The sequence below is a fragment of the Silurus meridionalis genome, chromosome 2 (genome assembly GCF_014805685.1).
Source record: "Silurus meridionalis isolate SWU-2019-XX chromosome 2, ASM1480568v1, whole genome shotgun sequence".
Lineage (NCBI taxonomy): Eukaryota > Metazoa > Chordata > Actinopteri > Siluriformes > Siluridae > Silurus > Silurus meridionalis.
This window is the reverse complement of record NC_060885.1, coordinates 10,901,132-10,926,490: the sequence shown is the minus strand read 5'-3', so window position 1 is coordinate 10,926,490 and position 25,359 is coordinate 10,901,132. Positions and strand designations below refer to the sequence as shown.

The 25,359-nt window shown below is 35.9% G+C and overlaps 1 protein-coding gene across 7 annotated transcripts in view; it reads left to right on the top strand.

Moving 5' to 3' along the window:
• The first annotated feature begins 952 nt into the window (after positions 1-952).
• Positions 953-25,359, top strand: part of khdrbs2 (KH domain containing, RNA binding, signal transduction associated 2) — a 114,155-nt gene continuing 89,748 nt past the window's right edge. For all 7 annotated transcript variants that reach the window (XR_006927434.1, XR_006927427.1, XR_006927428.1 and 4 more), the window contains exons 1-2: positions 953-1,247; positions 22,804-22,931. Coding sequence is in view for 4 of the 7 variants with exons in the window: in XM_046862185.1 (XP_046718141.1) it covers positions 1,157-1,247; positions 22,804-22,931 (219 nt within the window). In the remaining 3 variants the exon portion in view is untranslated. The remainder of the gene's footprint in view (positions 1,248-22,803; positions 22,932-25,359) is intronic.

Sequence of the window (25,359 nt, the reverse complement as noted above, 5' to 3'; positions counted from 1 at the left end):
AATGATTGCCTCAGACAGCAGTGTTTGCTTTAAAATAACAAATCCTGGGACATGTATGCCATCGACAGAATGTTATAGTGGGCAGAAATAGTAAGACCATCCATGCAATAAAGATAACCAGACACAAAAGGAATGTGATCAATGGACAAAAGAGTTGGGTCATGAGGTGTAACCCTTATAAATGCTTTAAACATACTTTACATTGACTTTTCTTGATGTACACATGCTAAATACTGAAGGTACAAAATGTGTACACTATCCGACGGTGTAGTGACTGACTAGATGCAAGCAGTGTAAGTTAGAGACACACTGGCTTGAATATGAACATTATTAGAAGAGTGGTGCAGCACAAGCGTGCTGGACCAATAACCCAGAGGTCGATGGAGCCAGTGTTTGGGGAACTGGTAGCAGAAGGTTGGGGTTCAAGCCCTTGTATCACTAAGCTGCCATTCTTGGGGCCCCTGTGCAAGGCCCTTAACCCTTTAGTGATCCACATGTGCTGTATCATGGCTGACCCAGTGCTTTCCCTCCCAGCTCCTAACATGTGACGTACATGTGAAGTATAAAGCACCATTCTTTCTTTCTTCAGTTACATTCAGTGATGCAGTTACAAATACAAATTGTGTTAGTCTATGTGACAGGTTATGGTGCTACACAGGACCATTTTTTTCCTATATAGAGTCTTTTCAGGGTTCTTGTCTAATTACTGTACAAAAGTGTGAAAGCTCATGTACAGAGAAGATACCCATTCCATCTAGCTCCCTGCCATATATTAAGTTATGGAGATTATGGAGGTATTATTTGGCACTATAATGCACAGGTACGGTATAGGATCGTTTCGTCAGCGATGGGGACTGTTGCCAGGAATCACTTGTGTCCTCAGAGGCGGCCAATCAGACGCGCCTGGAGGCGTGGTTACAGCGCAGAGCCTTCGGCGGAGGAGGGAGGACCATCCGCGGCGTCTCGCGTTTAAACCGAGCGCGAGGACATGGGTGCGCAGCTGTGAATTATTCCACATCGAGCTCGTGCGTCGCGCAAATCCACCACCGGTACTTATCAGACACTTATTTATAAGCAAGCTTGAAAAAGATTTTTGTAGCACTTGTGTATCGTTTTTTTTGTCTGCACTTTATCGTGTTCGGGACCGAGGTGAATAATGGACCAGGACAAGTACCTGCCCGAGCTGCTGGCCGAGAAAGAGAGCTTGGATCCGTCGTTCGTGCACGCGATGCGCCTTTTGGCTGAAGGTAAGGGAATGAACTCATCCTCCTCTCACCGGGCATTACGCTATCAGGCATGCACTGCTTGGGATTAATCAAGCATTTTTTATCACGCATTTTTCATTGATTATATCATCATCATCATCATCATCATCATCAATCATCATCATCATATAAGCTATGCGTTTTTGAATCGTGCCCGAGTGCAGGTGCTTTCCCCACCATTAGAAGTCAGAGAGCTGGTCTTCAGGTGTGGAAGCCCTGGATCTCTAAAGTACATGCACACAAGCTTAGATTTAGTCTTTAGTCTTGACCTTCCATGTGAGACTGGTTGAGCCTGGCATTAAACAGAGGCCAGTGTGTCCTCACACAGAGTGTCACCCTGACTGATCTGATGCGTTTTAGATCCCAATCCAAGTTCTTATCAGATGCCCCATTTCATCTCTCAGCAGATAAAGCCAGATGACACAGGAACCAAATTTAGAAGCAATAGAATTTTCAGTTTGAAGTTTCCTTCGCACGACTCAGCCGTGTTTAGCGTACACACCTGACATCCCCAGGTAGAATTAACTCTTATAGGTTTCGCGCAGACTTATAGAAAGCTGTGTGGGTGTGAATAAAAGGCTGAGGATTTTCTTTTTTTTTTTTTTGTACCCTACAGTATTTTCCAGCATTACTCATTTTTTATCTCGGATTTGAATCATATACCAGGAGAGAACATATCTGATGTATTTGTCTGCTTTGTATTCTGTATATGTGTTCATTTAATCTGAACCATATCAAACATGTACTGTAAAACACACGCAGCATATTACTTTCTTACAGTTTGTGCAAGAAGCACTGATAAGACTGCTGCTTTGTTCAAATGCTCCTCTCACATTACTGATAAATTCAATGAACTCTCAATTCAGCAACGTTATCCAATTAAAACTTGAGATCCCTGTCTTAGGTAATTAGTGATGATAAATGATATTTTTGTTTTTCATCAGCACGAAGATTCATTCATATCGCAGATTACTTCTGGCTATGAAAGGCTTCTATTGCATTGTTGAAAAATAAAACGAACTCCTTGAAAGAGATAATAATAAGATTTTTGTGTACTTACAGGCTAGTGAAGGTAATTCGTGATCACTAGAATGGTTTAAATGAGATTACGCTAGGATTTAAACAACACATCACAACATCATTACAGCAGTTCAGAATAATTACCAAACAGTACAGTTTTTTTTTTTACACATTAGGAAAGAGATCATCATGCTGCCTTCTCTGTTTTTATACTACCTATTTGTTTTTCTTTATTGTTTGGAATAATTTCACAGTTATACAACATTATTTCTAAATTATTTCATAAATTTCTAAAGTATTTTTTATATGCTAATAAATTCTGGTTAATACCATGCTGCATTGCAGTTTCTTTTTACATGGGTGTTACAGCCATGAAGTTGATTAAAACACCTTTGAAAATGTTTTCCTCTTATTGCTACAACTGCAATATGCCAAAGATTAAAGTTTTATCCATTTCTAGAAAAAATTACAAAAAATGCCTCAAACAAGTTTGTTCTTGAATGGTATAGCAGTTGAACCCCTCAACAGCATCAATATATATCTATCTATCTATATTGATGCTGTTGAGGGGTTCAACTGCTATACAATTCAAGTACTATAACATTTTAATAAAAGTGCTTTAATCAAATATAAATGTATTGTCAGGGTGGCTGTTATACAAAACTCCTTCCGAGTGATGAAAACGTTGCATTCAGCAGATCTGTGGGCAAAGCTCATATCACATGCAGTATTAATGTCAGCATTATTAAAGGTATTTACTAGTGCTGTCAATCGATTAAAATATTTGAACTCAATTAACCCCATGATTGTCATGAGTTAACTTATAAATGATCGCAATTTAATTGCACATTTTTATCTGTTCAAAATGTCCTTAAATAAATCATTTTCAAGTTTTAATACTCTAATCAACATGGGCACGGAAAAATGTGGATGCTTTATGCAAATCTCTGTTTATTTTTAGTGAAACCTAACTCAACATAGAGCATGAAGCCTAAATATACTTATAATTGTTTGAAAGTAATTATGGTGTTTGAAATTATGTAAATCATCAGGACACCAAATGGAACTTCGCTTTGTTCCCGCATGGACAGTTTTAATTGGCGGATTTGTGCATCATGGCGGATTTTGGTGCTTGATTTGAGACTTGGCGCATCAGTAAAACCAAAGTTTAGTATGTTTAGAGTTTTTTAAATATCTGAATAAAGAAAGGATGTCATGAATAAATGTGTGTTGCGTTGAAGGTTTATTAGCCTCTTTTATATTTATTTATTTATTTATTTATTTATTTATTTATTTTTTAATAAAAAATGGTCAAACAGAAATGTGCACTGCATTAATCGTGCTTTAATAAAATGAGTGCCATTTAAATGAATTTTGACACCCCTTGTATTTACTAATCACTATATAGAGCTATTCATTGTCAGTACTGCTATTCTGATCATTTGATAAAGTTATGGTTGAAAAACATGGGATTTCAGTTTTAGACCCCAGATTCTTATGAATTCTGTTGAACTTGGTTCAGATTGCGATTCTAAGTAAGCATTTCTCACCCAGAGGAAGGTACAGCATCCCTGTCATGAAACACATGACAGCTGGGGGGTTTTGCTTCTCTTCAGCAGACGGGATGATAAATGTGTTTGCTAGCACGGTGCAGCTCAAGTTAAGAGATGTTAATGTGCTGAAAGACACGCAGCATTGGCCTTGTTTCGCACAGTCACTTGATCTCTGTGACACTGAATATTGAAGATCCTTGATTCTTTTTTTTTTTTTCATTCTCAGGGTTTTTTTAATCAATGGTTAATTTAGATGCTCTATTTTCTTTTGTAAATAAACATGCTATACTTTATGCAATTGCAGGATAACCGAGAAATGATTTATGAAATGTCTGATTTATATCTCCGTGTTCAAACTTTTCTCATACCATTGCTTAATTTTTTATAACTGTAGCTCTGACAGCATTTCTGGCATCAAGGCAGATCACAAGTTCAGTTTAATGCATTCGCTCTATGTGTTATCATTTCTATAGTATCAGCTACAGTACACACACACACACACACACACACACACACACACACACACACACACACACACACACACACACACATATTTCGTAACAGTGTCATTAGTGTATGATGGACATTGATAATAAATTAAACTGGTAGTAAATGACTTAAACTACTAAGTTTATGTAAGAAAACACTTACTTAACAAATAAAGATGCATATTTGTTGATATGATAAGGTTTTCTGTAAAAAGATTTTATTTTTATTTAGGTATCAGCTTGTTACAGTGAAAGGACCCCCCAAAAAAAAAAAAAACCCATTGCAATCCCCCAAACAAAACAAATAAAGAAATAAAATAAATTATCTAAGTAAAAAAATAGATATAATGTAAAATTAATTTTTAAAAAGCACTATTGCAAACAAAGGTTAGAAAAATATTTTATTTATTACAAAATAGTAACAACTTTATACCCTCTCTCGTTCTCTCTGTCTCTCTCTCTCTTTCTCTTTATACACTATATATATATATATATATATATATATATATATATATATATATATATATATATATATATATATACTATAAATAATAAATGTTGTATCTCAGAAATGCATGTTAAATGTAAAAATTATTCAGAACTGCCTTTTACTTTTTCTCTTTACATGACAAGCTGTCCATTTCATCTAATTATTAACATAAAAACAGAAAAAAACGAAGCTAATGATAAACGGTTCTTTCTTGCTGCTAGAGATAATCAAAACCAACTTGTTTTAAGGATGTTCTTTAATATTAAATGTAACTATGAATGTATGAAAAAAACAACTACAAAAACAAGCAAACGTGGTCAAAGTGTGGTGGTTAGGAGATATTAAACAAAAGCTGTTGCTCACCACACACCACCCAGTCACTGAATTGTTTTATTCCATACTTCATTTGCAAGTCATTATATTTTACGATTAATTGAGCATCTTTTTCAGTAAAGAGTCAGCAATTAATTTGCATTCTATTAACTGTAATTGGTGGCAAATATGGTAATCAGTGTCCTTCAATGCATACAGTATGCATATTTCTATTGCTTAGTTTCAATTATAACAAACAAAATATTAAGAACGTCAGTGCATTAGCGTGTAAAAGTCAGCCGAGGATGTTTTCTCATGGTGTTGTTTATTAACATGCTAAAGTGGACAGCTGTGTTTCCAGGTTTGCTGTGGGTTAATCCTCATTTAAATTCCTAAATAAAAGACCAGTGTTCTTATTTCTAATAAAAAGAATCTTTCCAAATATTTGGAAAGTCATATAAATGTATTGCCCATACTAGACATCTAAGTCTGTTTCATTTTAACTGTATAGTAGAACTGAAACGCAGGCAGGACTTTGCATGCTGCTTTCATTCTCATCCAATTTGATTCTCTAAGGTACATTTGTGTGAGAAAAATCTATCAGCTATGTTGTCCCCCCCTAAAAAGCAACTTGTCTATAAAGTACTGCATTAAGAGTGAGATTCCATCTGTAGAAGAGTGTGAAGATGGATCTCCACAACTGTTCATTTTCAGCACCGAGATGAAAGGAAACAGAAGGAAGATGAGGTGTCACCTTGAGGACAAGTCTGGACTAGTATTCATGCACAATATTACTATCGCGAACATGTCAGCACTAGTGGGGATGCGCAATTGTGTATTTATACTGGTTATTGGTTTCTTGCATTTGTAGTTGGGTGGAAAAGTATACACCTTTTTGAAAATGTATTTTAAAACAGCATTAATATGAAAAAATATTATTATTACAATATTGTTATTAATATAAAAAGATATTCACCGACAGGTGAAGTTTAAAGGATTATCTTGTTAACAGTTGCACCTGTCAAGGGATGGATGTATATTAGGCAGCAAGTGAGAAGTCATAGATTATGTTTTGGATACAGGAAAATGGGCAAAGGTAAGTTTTTGAGCACAGGTCTTGTGGGGTGTACAGGGTGTCATGATATGCAGTGTTTATTACCTACCAAAGGAACTCCAGTGAAGGACAATTGGTGAACTGGCTGCAGGGTCATGAACACCCAACATCTGTATGTTATTTTTAGAGTGCTGAGATGCTTTTCTGCTTGTATTTGTAAAGTGATTATATGAGTTAATTTATCCTTCTGGGCAACTTGAGCTGAACTGATCATTTTTCTGTGACCTCTTTTACCAACAAAGCATTTCCACAAACAGAACTGTCACTCACTCAGTGTTTTTTCTATAATTCTATATCAATTCTAGAACTGGTTAGTGTTAAAATCTTATATATATGCAGTTTCTAAAATATTCAAAACCCATATTGTACCAATATCCATAGCAAAATCATAATGTAGTCACACTTTTGCCCTAATCTGATAAAGAATGGTGAATGTGTATTCGCAAGGTTTCATGCATTTTGCTAATGAATTTTATTAATGAAAGTTCAGTATTGTACATAAAATTATCAATAAAGCAGAACATTTTGGACAAACGTCCTTGTGTAGAGTGTTCCTAAGGCTGTAGTAAAGTCAATGGATTTTGGAATGTTTAATAGCTGTAAGCACATTTATTCTTTTAGTTTCTACATGTCCCAGAGTGTAGATGATCTACTTGTGTTTTACATGTTCTCACTTCATTGCTCTTGTAACAGCAACAGGCTGTGCACATGGGGATGTCATTAATTTTATGTCTATTGCTGTTGAAATGTTTTGCCACTGGAAAGGAGATCATTGTGACGATACCCAGTTTGCTCGAGAAAACGATTGGCCAGTCTTCTCATAGTTTCTCCAGTATACAGTTGATTACATTTGGTAGAAGAAAAATATAAACAACTCCTACTGTGATGCACAAGGAATTATTGGTAATAAAAAAATTATCCTTTAGGGCATTCGTGGTGTGTGTTAATGAATTTGCATGTGGAACAACTTGAACGCTTGCATGCAAATGTGCCACAGATTCTATTAGACTGATCTTTCAATTAACTCCTAACAAACAGGGCTTTGATGCTTTTGTCCCATCTGCACAAAATGATTGTGGCTTCCTTAAAGAGGGATGCTGTCTTAAGGTCGGTTTTAAAGTGTATGTCCTTTATTGGCTTATTAATTGGATTATTTACATTTTTATTTCTATAGAGTTAATTCTCTTTTTTTTCCTATTCAGAAGCCATGGGGGAGAAAACTTTCTCTCTCAGCCTTCTTAACTGTATAGATGAGTGTTTTGTACAGCAATTAAAACTTGTAAATCATGGTAATTATTTTACTGGAAACAGCACGTTGGCAATGGAAGTAATTAAATTGTATTTCTTCATTTATTTCTTACTGTGTCTTGTACTACTTTTTACACATTTCATAACATTTATACATTTTTAACAACATTAATATCTGTATAAGATGTTGCAATTATCATGACTTTAAACAAACTTAGGATTGGCACATAATATTGCTTTTTTCTTCATCCCTTAATGGAACTGATTCTCTCATTCTCTCAAATGTGCGAGTTTATGAATAAATTCTTGTCAGGTGAAACTGCTAGAGTTTCTCTGAAACCGCTAAAGTGACAATCTGGACAGATTCGTATTGATTAATACAGACACCATTTGGCCATGGTTGAAAGTGTTTCTGAAATGGAGTGTTCTTTAGTTGTATTGTCGAAAGAGGCCCTCGAGAAAACAGCTGTTCAGCACTGAGCTAACATTTTCAGGCAGCACCTTATTGGGTTTTTTGAATGTCATCTTGAGACACTGGCTCTTGGCCAGCTGACGCTTATTTTATCCGACCATATTCACTCAGCCGTGTTTTATTTAATACCTCAAAATTCCCCATGTGATTGGCAGCTCTGTTAGCAGGGCAGTACTATGAACCAGCACCTTGACCCATACAGAAGTGACTCCAGCCCATTGTCACAGCACTTTGGCTCACCTAAATCTGTCTTTTCTCTTTCAGCTCAGGAGCTGAATGCTTTTGTTTATTTATAGACAGAAAGTTAGCACAGTAAGTCAGCACATTTGAGAAAAAGAGAAGAGAGCAATACCTACCTGGCAGTTAGAAAGTTCAAACAGGACAAAGCAATAGTTAATGACATAACAAACAGCAGTAATGACTTATTGCCCCACCCTTGTGCTTACAGTGTTGTAAATTAAATGACTAGCAGATAAGCAGCTTCACATGTTCCCTTGATTGATTTTCTATGTAAAGTAGGTAATGATTAAGGCTAAGGTTCAATTTATCAGGACCTAATTATACCTGTATAAAGCCACCGGCTTTACTCATTTAAAACACTTCAAATACCTCAAGGGATTTTGTATTGAGTGATCTGAAGATAAAGAAGATCTGTTAATTAGTCCCATGTTTATTTATCTTATGTTTTTAAACCTTAATTCTGTGATACTTGACAATGCGATGCACTTCCATGAAATAACATACCATCCATATTCCTGTCTCCCTTGGCAGTGTCTTGGTCATGATAAATTGGTTACTAAAACAAAGGTTCCACTATTGCCACCATAGAGTCTGGTCAACTGGTGCCTTTATAACAACAGCATAAGTGAAACATTCTTAGTTTGTTCTTTTACCGACCTCACAATCTAGTTTTATATTTCGGCTTTTAATTCACTGTTTTACAGCCACCTTGATAAAAGGTGCGTCTCAGTCAGCCATTTATTTCAGTGGTTAGGGTGGTGTTCAGGGAGTCGGCCATTTTAATGGGCTGTCTCAAGTGCTAAGTCCTTTAAGTGCACAGAAACAGTTGCTCTCTAAAATATTTTCTAAAAAGTGTCTAAAAAACCCCAATGGTTAATGATCTTTTTTTTTTCTTCCAAAAATCCTCTAGCCTTCTTATGGTCCTGCTTGAAACACTATGTGATTACGCTAGCACATTTATATGACATATGAAACTTCTTTTTTAATTAATATTCTTCTTGTCTGATGTTGATAAATGCCAGTAATGATGATTTACAACCTGAGTGTATATTGCAGTCATGTGCCAATGTGTAGTAAGCCTTCCAGTGCTCATTAAACTAGTTCATGTTATAAGGCCCTACAGTAGGGAGCTGATTGAGACAAAACAAAAGTCAGGACAAAGCAATAGCAACTGTTTCCCCATTCAGCAAAAGAAAATGTTGTTCCCTTTTTAGTGAATTGCCATCTCTGCTTGTTCTGCTGGATTGCTTTTTTGGTGTCTCCTTCTACTGATTACAAATGGCTAAGAGACCTGAATGTATTTTATTTCAAACACTGGTTATATATTAAACACAAAATTATGTGCATGCTTGTTACAGCATGGTCCAGGATCTGTTCTGTCAATGTCAACTAATCTCTGAGTTTAGCATGCTGCAATTCAATCCCTCATTTTCAGTAAATCCGCATGAAGAAAAGCAATACAATGCACCTCTTTTTCATAATTTATAAAATGTTGCAATATACTGCATTTTGCCCAAATGTATGATTTGGTTCAAAAAATAGTCAATTGTCCATACTAGACACCCATGTCCTTTTAATTTTATCTGCATAGTGGAGCAAAACAGTGTTTTGCATGCAGCTTGCATTCATATTGGATTTGATTCTCTGAGGTACATTTAACATGAAGAAAAAAAAGTGAAGCTTTGTTGTGTTGTTGAGGAGCAGCTTGTCTGAAGCAATTAGATACTGCTTCATTATGAGATCAGGTTGTCTGTCAAGTCATTTGAGGATGCAATTTTTATTGATTTATTGAAAATTATTGATCAGTTATTGAATGATACACTGTAATAACTGTGGACAATAATTGCCGTCTTTCATTGCGTCTTACAAAGAAAATCATTAATGGCAATTTCACTGATCTCACCCTGTGTATAGTTGCACTGTATGTAATATATACAAATTACATAAAGGATTAACAATAAAAAAAAACAAACACTAAATTGCCTTTTTTTTATTTTATTTATTGTCTTATTATGAATTATTTGGAATATTTGATGCACCACCATGCATTAAGACATGTTAATGTTAAAAAGTTTAGTGTCAGATCTATATTAAGTTCATCTTTCAAATATCTAAAGGTGTCACTGTGATGAACAGCGGGCATAATAAGTCTGCAAAAGTTTCCTGTGAAAATTGCAGGTTTTTTGTCAGATTTATTTATATCTTTAATGTAAAGTAGAAATCAACACATCTAAGTAAAAAAACAAATATACATTTTGTATGCAGGAATAAACTTACAATAATGTGTTTGCATAAATGTCCACACCACTTAACTAATACTTTGTTAAACAATCTTTGCTTATACTATGTTCCATGTTTGACTTGAAACACTTCTCATTCAAGCAGCTTCTTCAGTCATTTCTTAAGTCAGCTTCTTTAGACTGAGTGAAATGTTTCGATCTAATCAGATAGAGGTCCATGACATGACACAACTTCCAGATAACCACACCTGGATGACTTGTTTGTTGTTTGGAAAATATCACAATCTCATTGATAACATTTCGAAATTTTATTCAGTACATGCTTTGTAGGCTCGCTGTGAACCTGCTGGATAGCAGATGAAACCAGGAAGGTGGAAAATACTTATGCTTCAACAATAATTTTAACGTGATTGGTTAATTCTGAGCATAGTCAAATGCATCATTAGATAAAGGGTGCATAAACATCCAGGTTATTAAGCAAGCTAAATAGTTTTTCCACTGTTTGTTGTTGTTGGTTGTAACACATTAACCCTGGAAAATTATCTGATATTGATCATGGTTTCAAATATTTATAATATTTATAAAAACCTGCAATATTATAACAAGGGTGTATAGACTTTTTAAATCCATTGTTGATGCAGACCAAGACAACTCTTTATGCTTGAGGCAGGCTGCAGGATTTCTGTTTTTCCCCACTGTCTGCAAAAATAATTTGTTATTTTTTAAATAGCTTCAAGTGAGATTATCTGCAGGTCACCATATATGCTTCTGCATTAGTTCCACTAGCTATTACCCTCTGGTGTGATTTTGCATGCAATGCCGACGCCTCATGCGAATCTTACTTCAATTAACATTTTCTTTCCTGGTTTTCAAATCTAAATCTCAAGTATTGCACATGCGGGTTTTGTTGTAAATCCCAGCACACCTGCACCAGGTAATCATTTCATAATTATGTGATTTGGGACTGATGGAATTTGGCATAGTTTTATTCTGGCTAGATTAGCCAAGGACTGGAGGGCTTATATAAATTGCTCACCCCTATTTGTTAGCTAGCTGGCACCTTATAAAGGCACTATTATGGAACAGTAATATGCTTGAGGGTATAAAATGAGCGAGGGAGAGCTGTATGATTGAAATAGCATACATTTACCATGAGGGAGTAGCCTTTCTATATTAACTCGGGGAGAAAAGCCGATTACCTGGTGTGTGTTTTTTTTATTTATATATATATATATATATATTTTTTACCACAGTCAGAATGAGTTCTTCACATTGATTAAACTAAATCCTGAATACAAACAAAACTTCATCACTGTTTACTTTGTAAACCTGGTTTCAGGCTGTGATTTCAGCTATCTTTTCTCCCTCTATTTTTCTTTCGAATTTCATCACCCACCAACTTCTATCCACCAGTCAGCTCTCTGCTATCATATGAAAACTACCAACTGCAGAGGGTAAAAGCTTTCTCCAAGACAAGTGAACCACAACCACATTACCCACAGCTTTTTCTTCCCTTCCACTCATATTGCATCACAGTATAGAACACTATGAAGCAAGTGATTTCTGTCCTTTTCTACACATATTAGCTGATAAATAGCTATGATTGGCTAGTGTTTTTATGACTGACAGGAGAGAGTGAGCCCTCTCACCCATAAAGCACTGCCAGTTTAACTTCTTTAAATCCTGGACACAGAGAGATGTTGTACTACTGCAGTTAAGGCTTGTTTCGCTTTTATACTATATAGCAACACCCACTCAAATTAATAAATGTGATGTAGTATTAATATTTATACTGATGCTCAGATGTTAATAAAAGACACTTAGCAGTTTTTTGGGGCAGTGGTAGTCCAGTGGTTAAGGCTCTGGGTTACTGATCACAAGGTCAGCGGTTCGAACCCCAGCACAGCCAAGCTACCACTGTTGAGCCCTTGAGCAAGGCACTTAACCCTATCAGCTCCAGGGGCGCCGTACCATGGCTGACCCTGCGCTCTGACCCCAGCTTCCAGATGAGTTGGGATATGCGAAAAAACTAGAAATTTCCCCACTGTGGGACGAATAAAGGTTAAATTAAATTATTATTATAAGACTCTCAGTTACTCTTATTTACTTTATTGATTTATTTATTTGGAGTATGATTTTGTTTTTTGTGTAACAGTTGAAAACATTTCAAAATTCATGGAAAATCTTATGCATTACAATAGTTGTCAAATATGATTTGTGAACAGTATAGCAACACCATGTCATTCATTCATATAATCCATTCTGGTAGCTGTAACTTAATGGTGTTTTGGTGTGATCATATGTAGGGATTAGGTGATGACTTTTAAAGACTGGGGAACTTAAAAAACCATGGTTGTCAATCACCCTTTCATAGTTATTTTTCTCTGCAGTCCGTAACCATACTCTGTGTGTGATTTTGATATTTCTTTTACATTTCAATACATCAAGTGTAAGAAACATACATCGGAATCTAATGGTTTGTGAGTCTGTCAAACAGTGTTGCGATGATTTTAATTGAATAGTTTTAAATGTAAATTTGCATTACTGCAAATAGTATAAAAAAGCTTAGGGGGAAACACCTAATTATCAAAAAAAGGTTTCTAGTTGACTATGGAGCATCAATGGGCAAGTCAGCTGTAAGTGGGTGTAAAAATAATTCTGGAAATTAGAGCATGAAAAGATACACAAAAGCTACAGTATGAGACATACAGGCTTCACCAGCTGATGGTAATGAGACAAACACAAACTGACAAAAATTATTACATTTCAAGCTGCAATGGTGTACAGTAAGGTTTTTTTATTTTAATTTTTACTTTAAGTACATGGATTGTATCTTATTATTTTCATTTTGGGAAACTTTGACTTCACTAGGTTTCAGAAAAAAAAACCTTTTTCCTTGCTACTTTGCAGTGAATACACAAATTATGTTAAAATGAGACCTTTGCTGAGACCCAAGGTTCTTGCAATAGTTTGTGTGCAGTAAGGGTCTCACTGTGTGTCTGGAACAATAGAAAACTCTCTCATTAAAAAGGTATGATGTGCAGTAGAATGGAGCACTGAACTGCATCAATTATTAAAGTTCTCATAGATATTTTCACTTTAATACATTCACACATTCAAAAGCAAGTATTTTGCACTTTTACTCAAATCAAAGTGTAAAATTAATATTTTTTTTCTATTCTACTGAAGTAAGATTTAAGCAGGATTTATGCACATTTACTAAAGCACAGGGATGGTGTACTTTGTGAAAAACTTTGATGAAACATCATGTGATATCCTGAAGGGCCATAATCAAAGTAAAAATGTATATTCTAAAATATATCTGTATTAATACAATGTCAAAATAAATTTGACAAAACTTATATATTAGTAATTTGACACTAATAAAAGATTATATTTAATTTTAGGTTTCTAATATTTTTTCTCATGCCTAATGGAACTTGGATCCTGGCTGTATGTTTCAATGCCAGGATCAATCCTTCTAGAAAGATGTTTTGTTTGTAGTATCCCAAGTTCACAAATTTTTCTGAGTTTACTCATTTTCTTATATTTCAATTATTAAAAAAAAGTAAAACGTATCTTATCCTAAAGTTTCCCGCTGTCAGTGAATTGTGGTGTCTCTTAGGATGGTCTCACCGCAGGGTTGAAATGCTGGCACAGATATCAATATGTTCGGTTAAACGAATCAGTTCCACAAGAACGCATTTACGATGAGGTGAGCAGGAGCTCATGTGGCATCTTCCACTTTGTTTAAATCACTAAAGTAATTCCTCTTTATCACTGAGCCCTAAAAAGACTTGATGCATGACCAGAGAAATTGTATTAGTTGAGGAAAATGTAGAACTTCTTAGTGAATTAATTGAACAAATTCAGTACGGAAGTATGCCTTTTAGCACTGCTGTACTATCCCCTGGTGGTAAAAAATATTAAATCTGAGGTTTAGTCTTTGGCTTTCTGATTCTTTTTGATGAAAAAAGGCTTCTGACAGAGACAAGCATCTGCCTAAAGCTTTTTCTTTTTTCTTTTAAGGACTTATCGATTTTTATGTATTCTAAAAGCCAGGCTTTTTCTGTAGTACTCTTGGAGTTGCTCTGCTGAGCTGGGCCAAATTACCTGATTTTATTTGTGAGTACACTCCTAACCGTATCATATTTTTGTGTTTTGCCACGTTTAATTCAATTCATTTTTATTTGTATTAATATAGCACTTTTAACAATGGACATTGTCTCAAAGCAGCTTGACAGAGATAAAGTGGTTATAAAGTTTTATAAAATAATATATAAGTTCAGTGCCTATAAGTTTGTTCTTCATAATTTTTAGTTCATCCCTAATAAGCAAGCAAGTGGTGACAGTGGCAAGAAAAAAAAGAAAAAAAAAAAAAAGAAACCTTGAGATGAACCAGATTTAAAAGTAGAACACATCCTCATCTGGGTGACACCTAATATCCATTAATTACCATGCAGTATCCATGTTTTAAACAAGAGCTAATAAACGATTAAGAGAATATGTGCCATCAGAGTATTATTGCCCTTACAACAGTAATGCCATTTATTTTTCAATGAATATATAGGATTCGAAAAGATTAATCAATGACTAGATTGAGTGCCATTATGCTTAATTCTGCTTGTACTACAGCAATGAAAAAAATGTATTAAGTTTTTATTTATTTTATTAAGTTTATTAAAGTTTGATCATCATTTATAGCTACATTAAATATTGTGGAACATCCATGTTCATGAAATGTTCGTGAAATCACTGAGATTATAATGACTATAATTTTCTCACCATCTTTTCTCACATATCATGTTTACTGATAAATAAGAAAAAATCAAAACAGCTTTACATTTGTTAGAAAGTGCTTACTCTAGGAGGCATCCAAAAATGCTACATAAACATCTCCGTACAGAAAGTTTTTGCGGATTAGCCTTGCAGCCAATTCAACATAAAACGAATCAGCTCATTTCCGAGTAATCCGAACACAGTCTTTGGCAGCGCTGTGTTATAATGTGTTTTATTGTCGTAATTTATTGTTCAATACACACACTGACGCTTTAATTTGCATCTTTGGCTACACAGACATCGGTTTTGTGCGTCGCATAATGAAAACTGAAATTATACCACCTCCATCTCCAGCTCCATCTCTCCACCAAGTGACAAAACATTTATAGAACGAGAGCTGAAATTTACTATGATTATAGGACTGACTCTTGCTGAAAAGCCCTCAATTGTAAAACTCATCAAGCATTTTTTTTTCTCCATTCGAAAACAATCATGCGCAGGTTGATAGGTTAACGACAGTTATCATGACATTTTCAGGATTGTTGTGCTGCTGAACAAATTGATAGTTTCCCTAATACTCGCCTCAGTAAAACACAAGGGAACTACTCCATCTTGTTCTCTGTGTTTTGTTTTTCTGAGGTCATCCTGTTTGAACTTAAAATTTTGCTCATATTTGCAGGAGCATTTTCTAATCAGGTTTAGTAAATGCTTAAAGTCCGTAGTTAGTGAAATGCTTATAGCTTTATTTGACTTTTTAATTATATTATGGATTTGGATTTGGATATGCCAAAAGTATTGGCATCACTTATTAAAATGAGCATGACACTCCATGCAAATCCTGTGCACTGTACATTTCCATTGCTCTAAAAGTTGCATGTATATTTTTGTTTATCAAATTTTGTTTTGGTTTAAAAGATTTAAGCAGCAGAGGCATGTGAATTTAGATATGAGCAGCTTTATTTTTATTTTGAAATGGTCTAAGATAGTTATCTAGTTTTTTTAAGCAAGAGTATCAGAGTTGAAATACACAATCAAAGGCTTACTTTAGTGCAGAATGTATACACACACACACACACACACACACACACACACACACACACACACACATAGAGGTAATTAATGCATTGTGCTTAATGTGCAATGTATAATGTGCGTGCAAAATCATGCCAACACCTACCTCATAACCTGTAACCTTAGTGACCAAAAGGGATTTTTTAAATACTTTTTTAAATATAAAAAAAAACTGCTAAAAATTCCTATCTTTTTTACTAGATTTATTAAATATTAAATGCTAAATTATTGAAACTAATAATTGATACACTATACCCAATTGTGACTATTACTTACCTCAGGAACCATTTTATATATATTTTTTGTATTAATATATATATTTTTTTAAGTCTACTAGGGATCAGTCAAATGTTCTCATAAGTTTAAAAAGCTCAGGCACACAGACACGCAATTATATTTCTGTACGAATGTATTAATTCTGTAAATAATGCTTTGCCAACACTGTAACCTTAATCATTTAGTTTTCTGAGAATGGTTCTCTAGAAAGCTTTTCAGAAAATCCTTCACTGTGATGACCCAAAAACTCCCACAAAATCATTCTTTCTTCTCCTAAACACTCACTATTATATTAAGGGTTGTAAATGGATAAATTGCTAATACAATGATATAGTAAGTAGCATTACAGTTTCCCTTCACTTGAACTAGAAGACCCAAAGCCGTTCCAGCATGAAAATATCCCTGTGCAAAAAATAAATACACAAAACTAAATGAGGAGTGGGATGTTCAAAAAGCACATACAGATTTTATAGTCATTTGTCACCACCAACTTTGTTCTTTTAGCAGACCTTTAATGACCATCCATATTTCTTTTTTTGGTTTGGGGTTGTTTTCATGCTGTTATCCTGCTTTCCAGAAGGAATTGAATAATAAATTAAACCTATCTGTACCTTTCAGCATTCATAATCCCATCAATTTGGACACTATCATCAACACCACTGGCAGAAATGTAGCCCCAAACTAGAAGAGACCCTCCACCATGTTTCACTGAAGGCCGAAAGCAATCGTTCTTCAATGTTATTCTCACATATTGTATACAATTTGACCAATAAATTTCAAACTTGTGTTCATCACTCCATAATATTTCCAATATCATCATTCCAAAATTTTGTGAGCTTTAGCAGATTCTAGCTTTTTGACCCTGTTCCCCTCCTGAAAAAAGGTGGTTTTGTGGCTGCAACCCTTCCACAGTGACCCTTTCTGATCAAGCTTTTTTCGAAGGGTGTAAAAAGGTTAACTTGGCATCACTATGAAGCTGCCAGATGCTGAGCTTGGTCAAAAAAAAATAGTAGGTTTTTTGGCCTTTTAGTTTAGTCCCTGATCTCTCCTGATTCTTCAAAACAGCTTGAATACAATAACATGAGTATCCACTTTAATGCTGATATCCATTTGAAAATGGCCTTTCCGATGCCAAAGTAATTTTATGTCTGGCATATTCTGTGATCTTTGGTATTTTTAACGTAATCGTGTGAGTGGTCTTATTAGCAGTTAACTCACGTGTGTATGTAATGCTCAATCATGTCTTGCATAAATCAGGTGTAATAGACCTTTTTCACAGCAGTCATTTTAAAATAAAATAGTAGGACTAATACAAGTGATACCAATAATATTAATTAGGATTCCATTTCATTAAGTTTTACAACAGCCAGGTTCCTGCTGTTGCTAAAGTGTAAGGTTACACCAAATGCATGCCACTTTATCCTATACTAGCTAAAAAATAGGGTTTTTTTAATACTGCATACACATTTTCTGTACTATCTGGTTGTATTCTACTAAAGAGACTGATAAATAATTATGTATAGTCATTATACAACTGCTGAAACAACAAATCTAATGGTGGCCTATATAGACACACACACACATGCACATATGCAGGCACACACAGAGCATGGTACTGGTGTACTGGGAATATAATGCTGCAGGCAAAGGTTCAATTAAGAAAGCTTATTACGATAGTGAGAGCTATTACTCCTTAGGAGACGAAAGATCTCTAATGAAAAGTAGAGAATGCAATCCGAGGCCATTTTTGATGTATATAAAAAAACCACACATTACCACTATCACTAAAGTCTAGTTACACGTGAGCACCAGCATATTTTCCTAACCACAAGCAGAAATTCAGATCTCTTGACTTAATTAGCATCACTCTGTGCTGTAACTTCGTTACGGCTTGCCGAAAGCTATAGGAACCCACTGAGCTGACATCTGTCCACCAACAGCCTGAAAGCTCCACTGCTTTTCCTCTACGTCTACTGAGCAGACTGGAGGCGGTATACTGGCTGCGGCAGCAGAGATTTATTCTAATTGCAGCCAGAAAGATGAGACGTCCTTTTTTTTTATTTTGGAGGTCAAACTGCAACGTTCAGTGAGTTTTTGTTTCTCCTAGGAATAATCAGTTCTGTGCAGCCAGGACTCATTAGTGTCGCCGGAAAAATCGAGCACCAGAGCACGAACACGAATGTTTCAGCACCAAAAATGAACATGTCCTTCAAAAAGCAGGTTATGAAGGGCTTAGTATGTTTAGGAAGAAAGCAGGTAATCAGCTCATATTCAGGATACCGTTGGCATAGTTGTTTGGTGCTGTGTGTGATTTAAGTCCAAAATAACACTGATCCCTTTGGGTCTAGTTAGGTTGATCAAACCAATGCATAGTGAGAAAAAAATTTGAAAAAAGTGGTAAACCGAGCATGATTTAATTGGCAAAAAAAAAACGCAGCTTAGGAAAATGAAACACCTTTAAAATGCTGTAAATTAGCTTTTTTTTTCTCTATCAAATACCTAAAACTAATATTAGCTCCTCTGTGCATGCTTCATGGGCTTTAAAAGTAAAATGACTCTTGGACATCTCAGAGTATGCTTTTCTCTGGAGTTTATTAGTATGCTGCATTTAAATTCAGTGCCCATAACCTGGAAAATACTATTTAGGCACTGCTATGTACTTTGTTCTAAATTTACATGATTGCTAAAATTGGTAGAGCATAATGCTACGCATCAAAATACATCCTCACACAGTCTCAACTGTTTAACATTGAAAAGAAAAAGAGGCTTGCTGTTTAAACTAGTGCCTGTTTTCCTTTTACAGCTTTTAAAAAACACTTAAGATCAGTTATTTGTTTGGTGGATGTGGGTTATGGTAATTCACTATTAATATTGCTGAAATAAACATGGACACAAGCAGTTTGATTCAAATATTTTGCATAAAACTAACGTACCTTTTAGTTATGTTGGAAAACATAATGCATATTACACAAATATAAGCCTAAAAGGTCCAGAACACGCTTCTACTTTGCACTATGATCATGTCGAATCATGTCCTGGCATCAGGGAGAAATTTAATGGAACTAGGGGCTTGTGGGAAACTCTAGTGTCCTCTTCAAGTGAGAATTACAAGCTGGAGCATTGTTCAAATAGATTTTTTTTTCCTAGTCAGACATAACCAGGTTCCCATTTGGTTACATCTGCACAATCTTTTTAAAGAGCAGAAAAACCGCAGGGAAAATAATGGCTGAACAGTACTGATAAGTGTATTATAATGCTATGAAGGTCTATAGACACTTTGGTGGTATTCAGAAGTTTGAAGTTTTCATGTCCATTGTGGCAACATTCAATTACATTTAGTAGTTGTAATAAATTAGACATTGCCTGCAGGAGATAAGGAGAGCGTAGCTTTGTTGGCCGACTATTCGACCAGGGTAATATTCTTTACTGCCCTTGACAACATGCTTTATGACCTGCCTAAGTGCCTGAGCTGAGAGTAGATAATGGAATTGTGTTTAGAGTATATCCGTTTCTCTCCTGTTTAACCCAGAGAGAAATGTCACAGAGCCCGTCCGTGTAATGAGAGACGAACACACCTGGCAGCTCTGAGTCGGCGAATGTCGCTTCTTGGTAATTATAGCATAAAGGTAAAAGGCAAAAAGGCATGAATTTGTTGGCATTGTGCCATTTTCTTTTTAAAATATTACAGTATTGACAGTTGAGTCAATGACTGAGTGACATCACAGGAAACTGAAGCTATTTCTGTACCTAATGTCCATTAGTATAAACAATTGGCATTCGTATCTATTTTAAATCTTTTTTAATCTATTGAATCTATTGTTGGGTTTGAATTTAAAGTAAGGAATAAAGCACAGTAGAAATTGCTGTTCAATTACAGCACTTCTTGAAATGCAGATTTATTCTCTTTTACCATGTTTAAAACAATAAATGTGTAAGATCGAGCCTGTTAATAGGAATATTAGCATTATACTCACAGCTGCTGTTCCAGACAATTAACCAACAACTTGTGACCAATCAGAGTGTAACAGGTGTGGTGTAACAGGTGTGTTGTCTTCTTTGTGATCCGGAGCTGCAACTACAGCTTGCCTTGCTGCATTGTTAGCTCAGAGTCCAATGAGTGTCTCTCATTTTCAACTCAGTTTATCGTCTTTTGTGCCTTTCATGGAGGGAGAAAGAAAGGAGGAGTGAGTGAAGTGTGTTCTAATCCGGACTACCACTTCACACCGCGTGACAGAATAAAAAAGACTCCTGTCACGTCTGGAAGAGCCATGCAGTCAACCTGAACGTAAATTGTCACCATGTGCAGGAATGAAGCGTGTCACCAGGTCCACTATGCTTTCATATAGTTGTTGGAATTTACTAGCATTGGAAACGCATGGATATAATGCTTTGTGATTAGAAAAGTCACACAGGGACATGTGATGTGTCCTAAGATAACATAACGATGTTGTATTGTATTAGACTATTTAACTAACAACAGGTCACCTAGACAAAAATGGATGGCATGGCTTTAAACTGTTCATAACTCCACATTGAAACTATTAGAATAATAGATGGTGTAATAACTATGATCATGGTTATGGATAATGGTAAACGTATATGCTCTTGCTTCAACTAAATCTAGTGTCTCTTCTGAAAGCATTATTATAAGGGGCAAAAAAAGGTTAAGTAAGAAGTTCATTTCAGTCACTGATGGTGTGTTACAGATGTGACAGTAAAGCGGCCTTGTATAGATTAACTGTAAAATATAAGGGTTTATAACTCTGTGTTCACCTGCCATGATTGTTGCTGATATACTCCAACAATCTACAGTCTGAGTTTAAAAGAACTAAGCCCCATTCCATTTTCTTCTAAGAGTTGTTGGTGCTGCTGTGCTTAATACCAAATCAAATCCAAAATAATCTGCTTGATAACTGCAAGTAATTTGATATGAAGGCCAACAATGAAATAGTACATAAATTTATTTTTTATCTCAGAAAGACGAGGTGGCTTAGCCCTGCTAGCCGATTTACTTCCTGTACTATATGCTTCTCCAAAGCGCACTTTGATTATATTAAATGATACAGCATGAGGTTGTTTGAGCAGTTCTGCTTATACCAGTATGATAAAATCTGTAATAAATGCAAAGTGCAAAGCGCCATGTAAACATATAAATAGTTGAGCTTGTTTTCTTTGCTGTTATTTGCTTTAGCTTGGTTAAGGTCATTCCCTGAATAACCCTGGGCTAATAAATGCGCTCTGCCTACAGAAACAGACGGCAGTAATAAAGGAACCCCGTAGAGACTGCGGTTTATAGTAACTACACATGTGGACAAAAAGCTGCCTTAGAGCTGCAGGCAGCCTGGATATTGGGCCGATAAAGTCTCACAGAGGTGAGCGCATCTTTTGTGAATGCTAGGGGGGGTTGGAAAGCAACTAGGTGGAGACCAGATCAGCGGGAAGTTCTTTCTGCATACACCCCCACTGCATGCACTAGTGAGAATGGATGAATATGATTTGGTGCAGGTATAAAAAGCTGAGTGTGTTGCTGCAGAGGTGAGAAATAATGAGCTCCTCCTGCTGAGCTCTTGTCTCACTGTCTCTCTCTCTCTCTCTCTCTCTCTCTCTCTCTCTCTCTCTCTCTCTCTCTCTCTTCACACGGCTCCTTCTTCCCAGGCTAAGGTCTCTGCTGTATTGTTCGACAAGAGTGGCGCAGGTTCATAATTCTTAATTCTGTCGAGCATTAATTTACCTGTGATGGCTGTGGGAATCCCTCGAGGAAGCCTTGTGACAGCTTCATTCGTGGCCTCCTTAATGCCGAGCGTCTGCTTTATCTCCGGCACAATCCTCAAATGCGCCATAAAATTCCTCAACCAAGACGTATTACAGTGTTGGGCAGCGAATTTTTTTCTCTTTTTTCTTTTTCATTTCGGGCCTCTCTTGCTAACAAGTGTTTAGTGGACCTAATGAGCCGAGTGACACGTACAACATGGTGTTAACATTCGGACACTGTTAACATCGGGTGATCCACACGCTTAATAAAGCACTCTGTGTCTCTCTGGTGTGCGATTCGGGCTACCGCTTACCAAGTGTACGTTGCAGTGAAAACGAGAAAAAGAGATATCCCTGAAAACAAGCATTTCAGCTGCATTGCTTTGTTGTGCACGTCTCAGTGTGCTGGGAGGCAAGTAAAGAGAAAAGCTCTTTGACCCATACTCTGAATCCATCTCAAAGCTCATTGTTTATTCTGTTGCAGAAATCGAAAAGTACGAAGGGGACGAGCTTAGGAAAGACGGCGAGGTGAAGAAATACCTGGATGTCATCAGCAACAAAAACATCAAGCTGTCTGAGAGAGTGCTTATTCCTGTGCAGCAGTACCCAAAGGTAACATTTACATCCTACAGTGCTCTGCTTTGGGACGCAACTACAGTACATGAGTAACGACTAATGATGCGACATCTAAATCAAAGGTAGCTGTGCGCCGAAGGAATCTACCCCCTTGAAAGGGTTTTCTGGGTATTCCTTCTTAATTGCAGGCTCTTAATTGCTGTATAATCACTATATCATGCCTGCCTTTATAAGCACTATATATTTCAAGAAACACACCTTAAAAGACGCTTCATCTTTTCCCGTTTCCCCATGTGTGAGTACTGTTATTACTAGAAAATTATGTTTTTCATTAAACCCTTTTTGCCAGCTTGTTCCCTCTACACTTGCTAGGCTATGGCAGCTTTTCTGCACCCTTGCGGCTGTACATTAAATTATTTGTGCCGGGAGCTAAAGAGGCAGGAAATCATTTTATCTACCAACACTATCAATTTTGTGTCCTGTTACTGTTTGTGCGTGAGTGGAGAAACTGGCAGAGACCCTTACCTCCTCGCTCCTCCACACCCCCCCATGTGGCTCGATGTCTCGCTCTATAATGTCTCAAGCTCTTTTAAACACATGCAACAGCTGAGCTCTTGAAAATCGTTATCAAACAGGACCCTTTGGGTGCTGGAGAGAGGATTCTGTTTTATAAACTCCTCAATGGAATAATATGCAAAGAATTCAGCTTTATTTGAATTATCTGCGATTGTAGTCGAGCATTAAGTATTATAGATGGCTGAGGAACATACAGCTGGTGTAAAATACATTCTTTCAGCAATACCACAGTCTACACTCCAGCTGAGCCCAGAGAATGCCATAATCTGTGGTTTTATGCTTTGAGAAGGCATCAAGGCGGGTTTTATGAACAATGTGTAAAGCAGAGATATGGGGTGCTTTTGAATCTCTGTGATGAGTGGTGTTATTGTATACCACGTGGATGGCAAAGTGATATAGATAACCGTACAGATCCAGAGACCTTACAAAAGGTTAAATTTATAGCTATTAATATTTATACATGAGCAGAAATGCAGTGTCATTTATATCAGCATTTGTGTTTAAGAGATAAGCTACTATCTGAGGCATAAGTAAAAAAAAATATACAAAGTAAGTAAAGAATATGTTACAGTCCAAGAAAAAAAAAAGCACACAAACAGATAGCCAGTGTCCTCTATCAAATCGAATCATCACATTATGACACTAAAGAACATGGTTATTCCCCTACTTTTATTACAAAAGGTTTGGATAAGCAACTAATGTGACTAAATGGTGATTGGTTAACTTTTAATGCTTTAACATTAAATATTATAAATAAGTTTGGCATTTTCCCACAAAACCATGGGTTTTTTTTGCAAAACAGACAAGAAAGTTACTGAAATAAAAGATCATGGAAAGTCACTTTCTAACAGTTTAATGAAATTCTTTCTAATATGCTGTGTGAGTTTAGTTTAATATAAATAAAACATACCTTAATTATGGAACACTCTAAAGGCTAAAGTTTGGTCTGGCCATTTTGTAAAATTTATATTGAATTAATACGTACAGTACATTATTATTAACTGTCCTAAAGGCATAGCACAAGAATGTCATTGGCACTAACAAATGAGGTGTGTTTATATGTGTGAGCATATGTGACTAAATAAATTACATAATGGCCTACAGAGTTATTAGATCACATTTGTCTTCACAAGCTCTCCATCTATTCGAGTAACTACATTCATAGTCAGCTCCCGGACTAGGTCTGTTTTAGTCTCCTAATATTTATAGTGCATGTCCAGATAAGAAGCCAGGAACACTTATCACATAAAGGGATCCGTGAGAATCCTCCGCCTGTTCAACATATGCTCACATTCTGGCCTACTTGCCTGCTGTGTCTAAAAAAATATACAATGCAGTAGTCCAGTCATGGAAATCATAACTTAAGAGAATCAGGATTATCCCCAAAAATCTATTTTGGAAATACAGATATGCTTTTCAGATATGATAGCCCCAGTGCTTTTAGGAAGTATTCAAATCCCTTTATACTTTCCTGGTCGTGTCTTAAGCTAAAATGCTTTAAATCTACAATCTATCATCTGTAATACCCAAATCAATAGCCGGATTTGTAAGATTTCTGAAAATAGAAAAATATGTCTCATTGACGTAATATAAGTATTCAAACTCTTTGCTAGGACACTTGATATTTAGCTCAGGTGCATCATATTTGTCTGCATCATCTTTTGATGATGTGTCTACTAATTAGCTACATTTCATCAAGCAAGTAGCAGTGAGTATACTCATTAATTTAAACAGTTATATGTTATTTTTCCTCCAGACCTTATTAGGAATGAAACCTGCATTTTTCCTTAAAGTGGCAGAACTACAGTACACAGACTATACAGTATAATTAAAAGTTAATATGACCTCATCATTCAGTATCATTTGAAAGTGATGATATTCCATTAAT